At 42.3% G+C, this 19,458-nt stretch overlaps 1 protein-coding gene across 1 annotated transcript in view; it reads right to left on the minus strand.

Annotated features, from left to right (window-relative positions):
- pdlim7 (PDZ and LIM domain 7) overlaps positions 1–19,458 on the minus strand; it is a gene marked incomplete at its 5' end in the record, with an annotated part of 78,950 nt that overhangs the window by 33,196 nt on the left and 26,296 nt on the right. The window contains one exon of the mRNA XM_080745462.1: positions 1,741–1,768. Coding sequence (XP_080601588.1) covers positions 1,741–1,768 — 28 coding nt within the window. The remainder of the gene's footprint in view (positions 1–1,740; positions 1,769–19,458) is intronic.

The raw sequence follows: 19,458 nt of genomic DNA on the forward strand, positions 1-19,458 counted from the left end.
ATGGAGAGACAGAGAGAGAGCCAGACAGAGAGACAGAGAAAGAGCACAGCACACATATCATGCAGTTAAGGTGTTTTCAGACACAGCAAATATTTCATCTCTGCTTGTTTGCACAATCCCAGGCTTTTCAGTTGAGACATCCTCATCATCATCATCCTCCTCATCCTCCTCGTCTCCCACAGTAACATGGAATCATTGTTCACCACAACAACAAGTCATTACTCTACACCCTGCTGCAGCCAGGGAGGGCCCTGCCGGGCCAGGCCAAGAGCCTGTGTTCTGTTGTCACACACGGCTGAACTTCTCTTCCCCTGCAACACCAAGGCTATGGTGCTTAAGAGGTGTGAACACACAAACCCATTGTCTGACAAATATTTGCTTTGGATGTCAGCCAGCGGGCTGGGATGGCTTGTCCAGAATAATATGAACCGATTCCTGCTGGTGGGGAGAGGAAAAAGCACTCAGCGTTGAGAAGAGGTTTTTGAAGTGGTCACATTTAAATGACACGCTTCTTCTTCTTCTTCTTCCGAAAGGGTTTAACACAACACAAGGGGGCTGCTGCAGTACAGATGCAGAACTATGCCACCTTGTGGATGTGTTGTGCTGTGCCAGCACATGGCAGTGAATGACTCCAATACAAGTATTTAAAAAGGTTGAAAAGCAGCCACTTTGGTGGGCCAGATCAATTTGTATGAATATTTAATGTACTACAATTATTTGGCAGCCCACTTGCATTATCCTCCAGGCCCACATGTTGGCAACTGCAGTATTCCGGTAGAGTAAAGGATATTCCAATAGGCCTGTAATGCTAAATAATACAGAGACGTTACTAGTCTTGAAGCGGGGATTGTGCAAACAAAGCATTAAAAGGATCCACCTCAGGATTATAGCATTCAAAAGCAACATTCCACTTGTTAAAGTAACACCATATTCATTCCTGCAAGCGAACAACACATCACCTGTCTGTCTAGCTGACGGATGCTTTGGTAATGCACGCTTTAAAAACGTAGGGACCCTGCGAGCAGTGTTGGAAGAAGCACTCAAATGTTTGAGTACCACAAGGTTCAAATACTCTGTTGCAAGTAAAGGTCCGGTATTCAAAGTGGATTGAGTAAAAGTGTAAAAGTGTTGGCACCAAAATATACTCAAGGTATATACAAAGTAAGTACTCATTATGCAGAAGTTTTCAAATGTATGAAATGAAGAAAAAGAAAATCCTTTGAAAATAGCAGATCTATGCTTGTAGAGGGGCTATTTTCAATAGGTCTGAAGTTTCTTAATAATATTGGAGTAGAAGTAAAATTATAGAAAACTAGGACCTTGCCAGGGGGTGTGCACAGTACAGTATAAGGGATTAAATGTAGGAGTCTCAAAAGTAATGTTGGAGGAATAGTTAGATTGGAAATACTCCGGTAAGGCAAAGCAAATACCTCAAAACTGTAACTTAAACTAAAGTTCTTCAGTAAAAGTAATTCAGCTACTTTACCCCACTGGTTTGAGGCGTGATGCATGGTGACATAACATTTTGTTCCATTTGTACACTGTCAGAGTTACAGACTCGTACGGGTCCATTTAGACCTCCCTAAAGGAACCCACAGAGTCCCTGGAATCCACTTTGAGAAGCAGCTCTCTAACAGAACAGAGGACCCGTTAAGCACTGCACTGCCAAAGCATCCCTCATCTCCCGTCTCACTCATGGGGCGAGCGTCTCATTTTTCAAGCAAATACCATCCTTCTTACCTTCTGTTCGCCGCCCGCATGGAAAGCTCTGCAAAGAAAGGAAAGAGAGGGGGGGAAAAGTGGTCAGAACATGTACTTACGTACAATGATGAACGATGCTTTGATCAACTGGTATTTAATCCAAGAAGACCTGGATTTACTTTATACTTTAGCTATTGAAAAATAGCAGATATACAAGCTCACAGCACAGCTTGTAGATCTGCTATTTTTGAAAAGAATCATGAAAACTAGTGCAAATCTTTGAATACATCTTTTTTTTTAAGTGAACATTTGTAACTCAAATATTTGCTTCTGGGGGGTCCCTGCTACATAATATTTTGAGATGTGGGTTGACTTGAAAAGGTTTGAGAACCACTGACATTATAGAAACATGCGTTTTTAAAAAAAAAACCTTAGAAGGATTTAGAAAAGACATTTATAGAATCAGCATCAGGTCATATTCAAAGACTTGCACAAATGTTCATGATTTAAAAAAATAATCCACAAGCTCACTGTGAGCTTGTATATCTGCTATTTTTCAATAGCTAAAGCATAAAATAATGGTTAAAGCTGTTCTAGTCAAGTCTAACGGGACACAGATACGACGTCCCCGGTCTTATTCGGTTAAACAAAAAGGGCAGCACAAATAAACCCCAAGACAAACAACTTTCAACACCATAGTCACAATATTGGTGTGTTTGAATTCAAATGAGCTGAGCTGTCAACCACTTAGTTTGAATAAGGGGGAGAGCAGTGCACTGTTGTTTTACATCTGCTTCTAATCTGCTTTTGGAAATGTAAACGACCCTTCTGAATAGTTTGTTTCTCCATGATAACTTTTGGTCCGCGGAGAGCCGGAGACATTAACAAACACCACATCATGGCCGTATGTCGGCCGGGAAACCTTGTATGCCTTTTCAGAAAATGGAGAAGAAAAAAAGACGCTGCATTCCAATGAGTCCAATGTCGTTATCATTTAGTCACAAGCTGTTTTTAATACTTATGTATTGGTTCAGTATTGGTACGGTATTCGTAAAACCCATAGACACACTTAACCATTTAAAGGACAACTTTAGTTTTTTACATCAAGGATTCATATTTTAGATTGTTAAATATTTGTTAAAATGTTTTCATTTGCTGCTTTCTATCCTTTTAGCGATTTGAATGATTCTGATTTCAGTGGTTGGGGCCATGCGTTACCAGTGGCTAAATATGACTTTTTTGATGTGACGTGACTTATAGGGGCTAGTAGTGTTACTGTCTAATAAAGAAATTGCTGGCTTATTGTCTGTAAAAAAATACATATTTAGCCACTTGCAAGCATGCCCCCACCCACTGAAATCAAAATCGCTAAAACGATAGAAAGCAGTAAATGAAAACATTTGAACACTCATCGTTTCTTTTCTCTTATTACAATCTAAAATATGAACCCTTGTTGTAAATAAACGAAGTCGTCCTTTAACGTAAAAGAAAAAATCACACCCGTGTGAAGTGGAGCTGTGTGTGTGTGTGTGTGTGTGTGTGTGTGTGTGTGTGTGTGTGTGTGTGTGTGTGTGTGTGGATCATGTGTACCGATTTTTGTGACATTTGAATAAAATATGTAGGAAAAGGAGCAAAAAGTGTGTTTTGGAGAAAATTCAAGATGGCGGAAAATCTATCATGGCGCAAATGGGCGTGGCCTATATGGGGAGATGCGTCATGACCCAAGGAATCCAGGGAAAAAATATTTTTAATTTTCCGACCTACGGTTCAAGAGTTACAGGCCAAAACGTAAAGTGGGGTGTTATGGCGCCACCATGCGGCCAAATGACACAATTTTTTTTAATTTAATCCTTGAAATCATTATGAACCTCCTCTCCAAGTCTTGAAACTCTAGCCCCTATGGTTTGCGAGAGACAAATAATTGAATGTGAGTTTTTGCGATTCCCATTATAAGTCAATGGGGAAAATTAATTCACTAATAAATTAATATCAATTAAACTATTGAACCTTTCTCTTAGCAAGTTACTAGCCCACGATTCCCGAGTAAGCCGGTCGATTTGACATATGGCGCGAGTGTGTGGTGGCAAAACTGTGGGACTAGTAGCGTGCCGAAGTTTAGGAAGTTCAGGCTACATACAGACACACACACAGACAGACCCACACGGCCACGTATAGGGAGCCTGTGCTTCACACAGCTCCAAAAAAAAAAGAAATACACAAATAGCAGAAATAGAAGCGCACAAGTTCACACATCACAACGCATTGGCGTCGATTATTCTTTCAACTTTTGTGTGACACTGTTGCATGGGGCATTCATTTATGGGATTGATTGACTGAAGTATTTATTAGACGTTTGCATAGGGAAAGGTACAGTTTCATGACAGCACAGTTCACTGGTACACGGTCAACTAAAGGGAAACTCATGTAAGCCAAGGCTTGTTTACATTGAGATCCTTCTCTTTAATTCACATAACATTGAATGACAGACAGATAGAACACAGTACTATGCAGTAGATGAAGAAAAAGAAAAACACACACAAAGTCGGAAAATATGGAGATACGAGGTTTCTGCCCGACGGTAACAATATTATCATCATAATCAATCTTCCGCCCCGGCGTAGGCGCCGAACTACCTTGGCTAAACCCAAACCAGATGCACTCACGGCTCATCACGCTAAGCATAGCACGACGAGCAGCCATGTTGTACATATCTAGAGATCCAGTCCCACACGGATCACCTTACTCACTGGAGGTCCCTGCAGACTGCATGCAGTGCACGGGGAGACCACCACCACCACCACCACACATTCTAATAATTATGATTCACTTTTAATGCAAAACAGAGGAACCCTGGTTCAACCGGGACAGAGGTGCTGGGACTAATATATAAATAGTTCTCCACACACACCCATCATCTAGGGCTGTCACAATTGTGTCATTTTACTTTTTACTTATTGTCACACAGATAACTGCGATTAACGAACGCACGCACACACAGGCATGTGTACACATAGACATCAAAGGGGGCGTGAGCCTCTGCCCTTTTATCCGTGTGTAAAGTGCCCTCTACAGACCATGAATTCAGTTTTTACTATGGTGAAAGAAATGCAAATGCCCTCTTTCCATGCCATATACGTGAAGGCAGCATTCAAGAGAATTGCCTTGTTCAAACTCTCCTGAACTTGAATACAGCATCTTATGTTGAAAGAATTGCCCTCTCTGTGTAGAAATCCAGTATTCACTCGATTACGCTTAGTTCAGTGTCGTATCAAGCACCAAAAAAAAGCCAACCTCCAAGCTTGCAGGTCTGCTATTTGATATTTTCACCAAAAGTCCCCTTTTAGAAATGTCAGCCCCTGCCTCTCTAAAATCCTCTGCACGTCCCTGCACACACAGTGAACACACACAGACACAGTGTGACAACGAGCAGTCAAATCCAGCGGTGTCATGGTGGCCGGCGGGCAACCACTGATAGAGCCGCGTTCCAGACAGACAGGATGACAAAATGCCAGAGTGTTGTGTAGATAGTAGAGAGACACACACACAGAGAGAGAGAGAGATATAGAGAGGCAGCTAGCAGGCTGATAGCGGAGGAGAGGACACACACAGCGTGCGTCACACACTCACACCTCACACCAAACCACATGACAAGTTAAAGCTACTGGCTGACACCCATAGCACTAGCAAACCCAGACTATTGTCTTAGTGTTAACACGCGAAGCCCGGGAACGCGTCTGTGTGTCACGTTTACACCACTTTAACCGTAATTCTTTTCATGCTTTGGCTATTGAAAAATAGCAGATATACAAGCTCATAGCGCGGCACCGAGTGCCGCGCTATGAGCTTGTATATCTGCTATTTTTGGGAGAAAGTGTGCAAATCTTTGAATATGTATTCTTTCAAAGCAAACATTTTAAACTAAAATCTTTGCTTCTGGGGGGGGGGGGGGGGGTCTCTGGAACAAAATATTTTGAGATGGGGGTCCCCGGTCAGATACATAATTCTAGGGGTCCTCGACATTAAAAACGTTGAGCACCACAGAAAAAGAAACGTTAGTTTTTCAGAAAACCATTAGGATTTAGAAGACATTTTTAGGTATATTTCTGTTTTTTATGGGTTAACGCAAACTCTGACAAGCTGTGGCTCAAGTCTAGGGTGTCAGGCCTGCGTGCGTGTGTGTGTACGCCTGCGCGTGTGCGTACGCCTGCGCGTGTGCATGCGCGTGCTATCCTGCTATGACAGCAGGCAGCTACAGATACCACAGCTTTTTGTTCTCCATTTCTTTTTTGCCTAAAAACAAAAAAAAACTCGACCAGGCCCGAAAAAGGCAAAGTGAAGGGAAAGTGTTAAGATCAAGTCGCAGCCTCCGGGAATAAATTAGCCGAGTTTATGGACTGGGTTTGACCTAGAGACTGAAACTTTACACGCACACACACTTTATACAATCATGCCCACCCACCCCCTGCACACACACACACACACACACACGCGCGCGCGCACAAAGTTTCAAGGCTCATTTATTCCAGCCCGATACGTGCTTGGCTTCCGAGCGGCCGTCAGCAGTGCGATCTCAGATATTTCACTAAAAATGATCCAGGACATTCCTCTCAAGGTCGCATACATCATGGGCACGCCTGAACCCCCCCCCCCCCCCCCCCCTCCCCCCTCCCCCCCCCCCCCCCCTCCCTCCCCCTCCCAGACAGGTCAGTGCGGTGGAGGAGCGGTGAAATATGGACTTATTGTGTCCCTCTCGATTATAAATGAAGAGGGTGGAGCTCTTCCTCCTTCACCGACTGCAGGGCCCGTGCTTTGCCATTCCAACGTCCTTAAAACAAAAGGCCTCAGTACGATAGATAAAAACCTAACCCAACGGCATCGAACCAAGAACAACTAGAGTTGTTTTTTTCCCGTTAGCGTTATCGGTAGCGGAAAAGCCGACTGAATTTACTGCCTGAAATGCTGATATTGGCGAGTACGCCAGTCTATGACGTTCAGATACCATGTAATTTAACGCATGATGATGAACTCATTTACAGTCATCAATTATTTTGTATTTTGAGTGCTTCGGCTGATGTTGAACCAGTGTTGATTTTGTCGACTAAAACCATGACAAAAAATGTTTGTCGACTGTGTTTTTTTCACAGACGAAAACTAAGACAAAATATATTGAAAGTTTCGTAAATAAAATAAAAACTAGACTAAAATGTTTGGGAGGGACTAGTGGAGAAGAGAGTCATTTTATGTTTGGTTGCTCTCGGGTGTTGCGTGCTGAAAATAGCAGATCTACAAGCTCACAACGCGCTGCGACACGTTGTGAGCTTGTAGATCGGCTATTTTCAGCATGCAACCAAGTGTAAAATCAGTCATTACGATACCATCAAGGCCGGCCAAAATACATTTTAATTGACTAAATCAACTGTAGATTTAGTCGCCTTAAACCTTGTGATATTTAGACGACTAAAACTAGACTAAAACAAAAACTTTACATGTAACTAAATTATGACTAAAACTAAACAACATTTTATTCAAAAGACTATGACTAAATCAAAATTTGCTGTCAAAAACAACACTGTGTTGAACTAACATTTTATACTCACTGGATTGTTTACATTATTGTTTTACTAACTTGTAGCTGCACAAGATTTTGATTCATTCCTAGATCAGCGTTTCTAAAAGTTTTGAATTTCAAGGACACCATTAACTCTGAGAGTGTACAAATGGAACCAAATGGACTCCAAGAATCCATTTGGTTCCATTTGTGCATTTTCAGAGTTACAGACCAATTTGGAACTGAAATAATTTTAACACTCATCTTTTATATACTTTAATTACAATCTAAAATATGTTGTAAAAAGTTGTCCTTTAAGTTAAACACTGGAGTACTTCTCTTGTTTTAACAGAAGGAAGAAGGAAAATGGATGTTGTTTTATACCAACAACAACAACAACAAAAAGGAGGGAGGGATGGAATGGATGGATGGGGGGGGGGGGTTGAAGGAAGGAGTGTCCCAGGGTAAAACCGAGGAGGAATGTGTTCCGTTTACAAAAAGCTGGCCTCTCTGCAGTGAGCAGAGAACTACTGTACTGTACAGGCAGGGAGGGAAAGCACTGCATGCTAGAAGAACTGAAAGTAAGGTGTCAAGTAACCATTGATGGGCTGGTAGTGTATACCTCTATCCAAACAATCACACCTACCACTCCCTGGGGCGGGATGGGACGATAAGCCATATTATCGTTTATCATGATAAGAAACACTCGATAATCGTATCGTGAAGAGATTTAATTTATCTCGAAATCGTCCTCCGTCAAGCACTGGGATCCATTCACCTTTTATTTCTTTTATATGTTTCAGCTCAGGATGAACGACACCAATTAAGATTAACCATACCATTTATTGCAATGATATAACCAGTTTAGTTTGGCGATGTAGCTCTGCTGTGATAATCAAATGATCTGCTCGAACATGAGACATAATCTGATATATCACAATCCCCCAGAGCAAAGCATGATATACAGATTACATGCACATAACATTGAACCTTCAGTTGCATGATTTAAGAGATCACATCATAATCCATAGAACACAGAACTATCTGTAAACAATACATATAACATGAGTAACTACATTTACAAGGAAGAGGACGGGGAGGTGGAGGGATTTTTTTAACACATACAGCTGCACAACCAGTAGTAACAGCTAAACATCTAGAATGAACATAGAACAGGAAGTTGCTTAAATAGACTGCTTGAGATGCATTGTGGGTAAGAGGGCGTATGAGAATTAAGCTTGTAGCCAATGAGAATGAACATGACTGCTCTGTGGGAGTGTGAATGAATGAACTACTTAATGAAGAGGGGGTCCGGGGAGATCGCAACAACACATCCTGCCTTCCACAAATAAAAGAACTACCGCAGGCTCTATTTGCCGAGCTGCATATCCGGTATGCTATTTAAACGCTCTATTGGTAAAACGTACTTATAATGTACGTACTTGACGTCTTTTTTTCCCCACTCTCTACTCTTTTGGCAAATGTTCCACCACCAGGATAATGGATGTTGGGGATATTTTGATTATCGCGATAATATCCTAAATCGTGATTTCTTTGGTCACAATAATCGTGATATGAGGTTTTCATATCGTCCCATCCCTCCTCCCTAGGATGGAATCTGGTACTGTATACATCTATCCAAACAATCACACCTACCCCTCCCTCACTGGGACGGGATCTTCTGCCTGAGGAGACATGACAGGACATGACCTAAAAAAATACCAACACGATCCACACTTCACCACTGCAACCCCCTAGTTTTAGAGCAGTGGTTCTCAACCTTTTCAGGCCGAGACCCCTAAAATAATCATATTTTAACTGGGGACCCCCCTCCCCACCCTGACGAGCACTAAGAGTTGAGGCATTACATTTTGTATAAGACGGTTCTATTGTGAAAATAGCAGATCTACATGCTCACAACGCCTGTTGTGAGCATCCGCGGCCAAACACATGTCATTTTGGGAACCACTAACAAATCAAAGACAAATGTTCACGATTTTTCAAAAAGCTTGAGCTTGTAGAACTGATGCTTTAATTACTTCAGCTTATCTTGAGGGGGTTGGGAATTTAAGTGCATTTTAAACCTCTGATATTGGGGATACACATTGTTTTCTTTTTGTCAGCGTGACACTGTGACACCTGGAACAGTCAACTCCATCACGTCTCCATTCTCCACAGAAAACAGGTGAAGAGTAGATGTGTGTTGTTCTATAGGGAACTGAAACCGGAGGTTTTTCCTCCAAAATCTCTCTCTCATGCAGATTAATAACACTTTCTGGCACAGGCAAGCAGACAGATAGGATCAGGCACATATCTTATTATCTTAAGGGCTGTACACACAGCACCAAATGTTAGTTTTGGCAACGGCGAAACCTGGAACGCCACACCTACACTGCACTGCACTTCACTCCCTGTCAACTTCCTGACTTCCCCTCGAAAAAACATTAACGTTAAACTGTTGACTCACCACCAGAGACTGAACCTAGAAGGACACGTTTACGGCCAACAGTCTGAAGGCGCTGATGCATTAGAGTCATAATGAAACACCACGATGACAGACTGTTGGCCCTAGAAAAACATCTTCCCCCACTTTAATGTGTGTAGAAAAATGCTAAATGTGAATATACAAAAGCATTCTTGCTGGAGTCATTTTAAAGATTTGGCATATGTACATAATACCATCTTCCACTAAAAAACATTTAATTCCTTCACACACCCTCACTCGACGTAACTATGTTTATTGATGAGTCATCATTTTTCACAGTTTTGTGGGAGCCGCCTTTACGCCAAGGAATGTTTTTTGTGCAAAACAAATGCTTGCAATGGATTCAGAATCATAAAAAAACCCTAGTTTGACCCCACACATGCTACTTAAAGCATATTTATTTTGGTGTGTTTTTTCCTGTATAGTTAATTTAAAGGGACCCCAACTTTCAGCAGCTGTCACAGATTCTCCTTGGGAAACTGAATTTCAGTCTTGGTGGGATGTGTTACTAGACACCTTTACGAACACATTGGTGAATACAGTTTTTGATAAGGAATTTATTCCAGGACCTTTTAAGATATTCTCTTACTATAAATATGGAGTTCCTATCATGGCTTCCAGACTGTCCTCCAACTACTGAGGGAACAGGGAAGCCACAGCGTTGTCAGCTCCCGTCTTATTAATTCATCAATGCAGCCATTAGACCAGGTCTTATTTAATATGAATCAATGCAGAGGTGATGAGCGCGTGTACAGGAATTGACGTTCTTATGTGGAACTGGATCTTGGATTCCCTGTACCACAGAAGAGCCAAAGCAAGTGGGTGTGTATTTTCTTTCTCTGTAAATTCAGAGCAGCCAATACATTTCTACCTCCCCCGGCGGGAGGACGTCGTAGGGCCTTCGTCCTACTCCTCCTCCCTCCCAACACTCCCCGCTGACAGCTCCAGCCTGTAGGAGTACACAACGCACTGACCAATATCACACTCCCCCACCCTGGCTTCCTCCCCCGGCCCAAACACGGGCCAATTGTGTTTGCAATCGCATGTGTAACACCATGCAGTGCTTGACGTTAAGGCTTGTCCTGTTTTCCGGGACAAGTAATAAATCCTTCCGGGACAAGCTCATTAAAAATGTACTTGTCCGTTGGACAAGTGGCTCTTGGTTTTCACTTTTTCTATGACGCTCCCAGCAGCTTTGTGCAGACTGGACTGGCGATACAATGGAGTGGAGGGACCAAAGGGGGCCGTTAGCAGTCCTTTTGTTATTTATTCTATTTCAATGTCTGACTCCTATGCATGCGTTTAAAGGACAACTTTGTTTTTTTTACAACAAGGGTTCACATTTTAGATAATCATTAGAGACAAGAAAAGATGAGTGTTAAAAGGTTTTCATTTACTTCTTTCTATCGCTTTAGTGATTTTAACGATTTAGATTTTTATTTGCATGCATGCCCCCAGGTTGGGGGCATGCATGCAAGTGGCTAAATATGTATTTTTAGACAATAAGCCCATTCCCATGATGCACCACAATCTTTCATGGGCAGATGTGACTTATGGGGGCTGGTGTAAATAGTAACAAAGACATTGCCGGCTTACTGTGTCTAAAAATACATATTTAGTAGGGATGTTCCTAGCGACTAATTTCACTGACGTGTACACGACCGTTTTGTAATCGAATACACGATTAATCTAAAATTAATTGTTATTTTTTTTTTTATTGTAATTTCACACAGAAAATAGCCAAAACTGAGCACTTCGATCTATTAGGGCAAACCTCGTTTGAAAAAAGTATCAAGAGTATATAAAAGCCTTTTAAAATGTTATATAATATTGAAATCTTGCTCAAATTTATCAATTATGTCATTGCGTGAATTTGGGTCAGTAATAATTAGCGCATCAGTCTCAGCTGGGTCGCTAGACTCGCTACAACAGCTGATGTCTGTCTGACTGGAGTCGCTATAGTAATGAGCAACAGCTTTGTTCAAAGTTAGCTACATAATGGTATTCCATACTCAGCCAATGTATGATTAAGCATTCTCCTTGGCTTGTTCTCACCTCAAAATATGGATTAATTCATGGACCGGATCACAGATGCAGCGTGCAGGCGAGTGATTCACGTCGCTTAATTGCCATTAATTTACTTGCGCAGCGGACAGCCTGCCTGGTGTGTGGCTGGCTGCGTGTCAGCGCGACCACTGCAGCGCGCAACAGTCAGTCAGACTGTGACACAGACAGTCATGCTCCGCAAATCAACCAAGGGATTGCTTAATTTGCTTGTTAAAAAGTAACATTTTATTAAGACAAGACAGTAATATGGGCGCAGAGTTTAAATGTTTAATAAAGTTAATATCTCAATAATGAAAAATATATTTAATAGAATAATCGAATTGTATTTTCAAAACGAATAGTGGTTTTCAAACCGTGTACACGGATAACCGTGTACACGCGCACATCCCTAATATTTAGCCACTTGTACGCATGCCCCCACCCACTGAAATCAAAATACTAAAATCTCTAAAACAATAGAAAGCTGTAACTGAAAACATTATAACGCTCATCTTTTCTTTTCTCTAATTACAATCTAAAATATGAACCCTTGTTGTAAAAAAACAAAGTTGTCCTTTAAGAAAGAAATTGCTGTGAAATGTCACATTTTTATACGGACATGTGACTTTTGTGCCCGGACAAGTGAAATGTGGGAAATGTACTTGTCCAAAGGACAAGTGCCTCAAAAAGTTAATGTCAAGCACTGTAACACGTCTTGTTTTTTTCATGCCCATTGTGATCCTGCATAATGTCTGTTCGGTTTGAGTGGAATCTGACAGCTTGGTGTGTAGGATCGGACTGGGCTTCGATTGACTGACAGGACTGACAGACACCAGAGCACAATGACGGACAGAAAGAGAGGAACAGACAGATAGAAGCATAGAACATGGGTCTTCAACAGTAGCCTGACTGCAAGCGTCAGACTCTACACACACTACGTTTCACTTCGTTTACCACCCACCAACAGGGGGTGGTGATGTGCGGACTGATTTATCAGGCTACTTCAACAGGGGGTCCGGGACCCTAGGGGGTCCTCAGAGTTACTACAGGGGGTCCTCCAAATCTTTGAGTGATTTTTTTCTGCTTTTTTATATTAACCAATTGAAACCTGGCCTAGTGTCCATATTCTGAGAACTGTAGCCAAAGATAGCAGATCTACAAGCTCACAACGCCTCGCAGTGAGCTTGTAGATCGGCTATTTTCGGCAAAGAGGTTTGGTGTAGAGGGGCAAAAGAGTACAGAGTGGAAGGTCAAGTTTATTAGGTAATGAAGGCTCAAGTGGTTAAACATCTGAAAACACAAATTAAAAATTACTAATTGTGCTGTCAAACTATGAAACTATATGGAATCTATGAAAAGGTTATGGGGTCCCTACTTCATATCTCTCTCTCTCAACTAAGGGGTCCTTGGCCTGAAAACGTTGAAGACCCCTGGCATAGAATGAAGAAGAGTGAGCGAGCACATGTGACTCACGTACAGACAGAAAGAAGAGAAACCATTTAATTGTGGTCCATCATTCCACAGTGGAGTGGAGATGATCTCAGCCTCTCCCATGGTCTCCTGAGCTATCTCTCTATGTCTGTCTAGCCTCTCCCACCTCTCCCTCTCCTCTCCCCTCCCAACACTCATCACAGGATTCCAGCATGAGTCTATTTGCTGTCTCACTCATGGGTTGCATAAACAACACACGCGCGCACACACACACTCCTTTTTTGGGCATTTAGGTTTGCGGTATTTTAGTGCGTCAGCGATGCTCAACCTCGACAACCCACGTTGATGCTATGCATTAGGTCATCGCGGACCTCCTTTTGGATTAGACTGTATATATCCAACTGAACTGTAAAAAATCCTCAGTATTTATGTTACTCTGAGAGTGTAGACATGAAACCAAATGAAGCCAGAACAGGGTCCATTTGTACAACCGGGTTCTGGTTCTTTCTCCCGCCTATGGGATGAACCAGAGGTGAGCTTTTCCACCGAGAACCATGTTGGTTCAGAACCGTAAAAGTTGGTTCGGAACGGGAACCACAAAATCCTTGGTTCCTCTGGTTCAATCTGGTGGAAACGCAAGCCGGTTCGCAGCCGGTTCGCGAGAACGAACCAAGGTTCCAAGAAAGTCGAACGGCACTGGTTCTTGAACCATGTTCTTTTGGTGGAAAAGGCCCCTCAGAGTTACAGACCCATAAGAGTCCGTTTGGACCCCTCGTGCAGTGGTTCTCAAAGTGGATTTCAGGGACCCTCTAGGTTCCTTTATGGGGGTCTAAATTGACCCTTACAAAGTCTGTAACTTTGACAGTGTACAAATGGAACCAAATGGACCCTAACGGGTCAATTTGGTTCCGTTTGTACACTGTCAAAGTTAAGGGGAGACCTTCACATTTCAAAGTTTGAGAACCACTGCCCTATAGTGGTCCCTGGACCAGATGTGGAGCAACACACTCCCATATACAGTACACTCCTTTTTTGGGGCTTTTAGGTTTGCGGTATATAATAAATGACCTCTTCCTGCACGGGAGGGAGGGGGAAAAAATAAATAATGGCAACAAACGTCACCGTCAGCAGTTCTTCTGTGATGTTGAGAGACTGGCGGCCTTTACGGGAAATGTGCTGTTCCACCGCCGTCTGAACCTGGGGTCCCGTGACCCCGACAACGAATTATGCATAATACCCTTCATATGGTGTTATCTGAGCGCACAGAGCCGTGTGGCCGCGCACCGCCAGAGAGGGTGGGAGGGAGGGAGGCCTGCTCCGTGTTAACAAGAAATACACCGCATATTATGTCGTCCGTCGCGTTGCTGTCGGGAAGAAACCTCGTATCTCTGTGGTTTTTCTTGTCATTTAACTCGCCGGTTCCCAAACCTTTTAACTTATGACCCAAAAAGAGAATTTAAACGTTTGCTCAGGAGGACCCAAACTGTCAATCTGCAAGCTCACAGCGTGTTCGCTTCGCACCGCGTTGAGAGCTTGTGGAGTGGCTATTTTCACTACTGCATTTGTGTTCTAATTAGTGGAATTTCTTACATTGAAGCGTTTTTCTTATATTACCATTTCGACCATCCGTTCTCTAGTTATGAGCCTTTGAATATAGCATGTCTGTCCAGAAATGGCAGAAGAGTTACAGATACAGGAGTTTCCCCAAAAACATGAGTAAACGTGGAGGGGAAATTGCGATCACGTGTTCCCCTGGTTCTCTGTGTGTTAGAGAAATTGTGACTCATAGGTTAGCGAAGAGCGCCATCTACTTTGAGCTTAAATTTAAAAAATATAACAGTATACTTATATATATTTTTTCCCTCTACCAGCCACAATATAATTATGCAGAGGTGTTTTCCTACAGAAAGACACGTCCCTCTGGCTGTATTTTGGTTTCTCGTTCTCGTTCCATGCTCGTTAGTGCTCTAAATCTGTGGTTCTCAACCTGTGGGTCAGGGAAATTATTTTGGGGGGGTCCTCCGACGATTAACTTAATGTGCAACATTGTTCTCTCTCTCAACAGTAAACAAACCAACATAAAATGTAAGTGTATAGAGGGTATCTGGCTGCACATTTCTAAACAATTTAAGGACTCTAAAATGACAAATTAAACATTGGCCAAATTGTCCTATATTAGAGGCAGAAATTGTGAAAATGGCAGATCTACATGCTCACAGTGAGCATGTAGATCTGCTATTTTCACTATAGAACCGTGTTATACAAAATGTAATGCCTCAACTCTTAGTGCTGGTCAGGCTGCGGGGGGTCCCCAGTTAAAATATGATTGTTTTGGGGGTCGCCGCCTGAAAAGGTTGAGAACCACTGCTCTAAATGAATGTATCAAAGACAGCAATCACTTTGATAGCTGTCAGAGTGGGCTGGCCGGGGTACACAAAGATCTGCGATTCTACCTACAGTAGTATGCCTTTAAATTCACACAGAATTCTGCTGTGTGTACCACTGCATCAGTGAAGCCGAGACAAAACCGTGAGGAGATTTTAGAAACGTCACTAAAATCTGTGCTGTTGAATACTAATGCTGCCTTTAATACACCATTAAACTCTACAATCTATGCTGCCAAACACTAATACTGCCTTAGTTAATACATGATTAAACTCCTTGGCAGTGAACCTGACTGCATGGCTAAGAAGTCACAGACATTTGAATTTAATTATTTTCTAAATCAATCTTTTCTGGGAGTACTTTTTAGGCCATACTTTACTAAATCAATCCATGCTTTTTAAACACGCATAACTTTAACAGAAATAATAAGAGACTGTGTTGGGATTATCCATCTAGAGCTCAAATTTCAGTTTCTTACGTTTCAAGTCCTCTGCGAGTTCATTTTCATACCGCGCTGAAATTAAAGGGTAACAATGGCTTCCGATGAAACCACAGGATGCTTTGGTAAACAGTCAGCAGCAATGTCAAGTAGACTGTGAGTCACATAGTCAATGGACTAGTCATTCCAGAGCGCTGCTTTGACACAGTGGCTCTCAACCTTTTCAGGCCGCGATTCCACGACCCCCCAAAATAATCAATTGAATTAGGGGTGGCCCGGGTGGGCGATATGGCGATAAATATCATTGAGACGATACAATGTCTCCACGATATGCCTTTTCAGAGATATCGTATATATCGTGATACAATGAGGGAGCCTTATAAAAGATCCTGTTGAATTGTTAATACAGAGAATCTGCATTTTGGTCTAAATCAGTAGTTCTCAAACTTTAAAATTTCAAGGTCTGCCCTTAACTCTGACAGTATACAAATGAAACCAAATGGACCCATTTGTACACTGTCAGAGTTACATACTTGTAAGGATCAATTTAGACGCCCCAAAAGGAACCTAGAGAGTCCCTGGACCCCACATTGAGGACCACTGGTCTAAATGGTCTGTTACTCCTTTTTCTTTTAGTTTTTGTTACCTTGTTACCTTGATTAAATAACTTGAAAAATAATCCTAAGCTTGTAGATCTGCTATTTCTTGGCAAAGACATTTGATAGATATTTGATTTGATATCAAATACCTTTTACCAATTATATAGGGTTTAAGTGGTACCAGATATTCAGCTTGGCAAATAAAAGGTGAATTGCAGTGCATGACGGAGGACAATATCACGATAAATTAAATCTCCACGATACGATTAGCGTGTGTGTTTTGACTTATTAAATTAAATAATTCAAAAGGTATGCAACATAATGTGCGGTAAATAAAACGTTGCAGATGCGTCTATGGCCTGCTGGCAGTGTGCGCACAGGAGAGTTGGCGCTGATCAGTCGAAATTAGCTCCAGAGGGAAAGAGAGACAAAGACAGAGACAGACAGACACACGGCCAGCCATTTGCACAGCCACATTGTAAAAAGTCTAATTGAGACAAATGCCTGACATCCTCAAGACTTTTGATTTTACACCCTAAAAAAAAGAAAACGATCACTGACTCTACAGTTAACTAAATCCAGCTTTGCATTGACCCTGTGGGCTGAAAAAGCTTTGTAAAAGCAAATAATTAAGTTCCTCCTTTGGCTGTGTTTCTGCCTTGAGAGATACCAATTCAGCGAGGAATATTCTGGCACGGCGCGTAGCCGCGTACGTGTGTGCAGGTATTGTGTGCACAACTGGCTGCTGGGAAATGTTATCCGACGCTGATTAAAGTGACTTGGGGGGTAGAATGTGATTTACCTTGGCTTCGCCTTCCAACAAACAGTTCTTACATTTACCGGGGCGAGGAGCGCCTTCCATTGCATTATAATAGAGAGACATCATGTGAGAGTGTGTGTGTGTGATGTGTGTGTGTGTGTCTTGGCTGTGCTGAATAATGCTCTGCACTGTTTAAACAGGACAAAGCAACAATGCAATGGCCTGCTGGCGACGCACCAGAGAGGCTGGCAAAGACTGGCATGGATGTGTTCTGGTATTTATATTTATACGCTGCGTTTGTACGCCGAGCTTGTAGATTGGCTATTTTCAGAATGCAACCAAGTGTAAAATATGCCATTACGACGCCATCAAGGCCTGCCAAAATACATTTTTGTCAACAAAATCAACCGTAGTTTAGATTTAGTCACCTAAAGTCTCTGATATTTAGTAGTAGGGCAGGAATTTCATGGAAGCCATGAAGGCCAAAAAATGCACAACACCAAAGGCCAAGTGGCCTTGCCCCTAAAGTGACAAAATTCCAGGCCTGTTTAGTAGACTAAAACAAAAACATTTCAGACTAAAATATGATTAAAAAAAAACAAGTTTTATTCAAAAGACTATAAACAGTAACACCCTGAAGAAGGCGTTTGCCGAAACACGTTGTTTTTTTTTTTTTTTGCCCGTTGCCCAAATAAAGGCCTTTTATTTCTGAATCTTTTATTTCTGAGTGCCTGGACCAGGATTTTTTTGCCTCTGTGGCACATTTTGTCCTCATTTGCTCATTGTATTCCCTTTCACGAGCACCGGTGGTTTGAGGGATAACCGTAGCGCCCCTGCTATCTTCTTTCTCAGACTACAAACTAAACTAAACTTGAAATTTGCTGTCAAAATTAACACTTGTTTTCGGTGCAGTTTGGTGCAGGATTGGAGCAGCGGTGTGTGCTTGCTTGTGGCCCCCTGACTTGTGGTGAAGGGTGGCATGGTGTGGTGACGGGTGGCATGGTGTGGTGAAGGGTGGCATGGTGTGGTGAAGGGTGGCATGGTGTGGTGAAGGGTGGCATGGTGTGGTGAAGGGTGGCATGGTGTGGTGAAGGGTGGCATGGTGTGGTGAAGGGTGGCATGGTGTGGTGTAGGGCATTCACGAATAGTGATTTTTAGTATTCGAATTATTCAACCTCAAAGTATTCGAATAGTCGAATATTCGACCGGACTGGCCAAACTGGCAAATATTAAGTAAGAAAGAGGCGAACATTGTGAAAATAGCCGATCTACATGCTCACAACGCCTCGCAACGCGAGGAAGTGCTTGTCAGGTTGGGGGTCCCCAGTTCAAATATGTTTATTTTGGGGGTCACAGCCTAAAAAAGTTTGAGAAGCCCTGGTATAGAGCATTAACAAATTCATCCACCAGGGGCATTGACAACTCATTCTTCTGACTTCCTACCTAGCCAAGCTTTATAAACTATATTTTTTTTTAAAAGAAAACTATACAAAAAAATAAAAAATAAGCGAATATTCGACTTCGGTGAACAACGTCGAATAGTGACTTTGTTATTCGAACATTCGAATATTCGAATATTTGGCGAATGCCCTAGTGTGGTGAAGGGTGGCATGGTGTGGTGAAGGGTGGCATGGTGTGGTGAAGGGTGGCATGGTGTGGTGAAGGGTGGCATGGTGTGGTGAAGGGTGGCATGGTGTGGTGAAGGGTGGCATGGTGTGGTGAATGGTGGCATGGTGTGGTGAAGGGTGGCATGGTGTGGTGAAGGGTGGCATGGTGTGGTGAAGGGTGGCATGGTGTGGTGAAGGGTGGCATGGTGTGGTGAATGGTGGCATGGTGTGGTGAAGGGTGGCATGGTGTGGTGAAGGGTGGCATGGTGTGGTGAAGGGTGGCATGCAATGTCGTTTTTGACAGCAAATTTTGATTTAGTTTTAGTCATAGTCTTTTGAATAAAATGTAATTTAGTTTTAGTCATAATTCAGTCACCTGAAAAGTTTTAGTTTTAGTCTAATTTTAGTTGAGGCAACCAAATCTACTTTTGATTTAGTCGACTAAAATGTGTTTTTC

This window comes from Nannobrachium achirus (assembly GCF_963921795.1).
Source record: "Nannobrachium achirus genome assembly, chromosome: 17".
Taxonomy (NCBI): Eukaryota; Metazoa; Chordata; class Actinopteri; order Myctophiformes; family Myctophidae; genus Nannobrachium; species Nannobrachium achirus.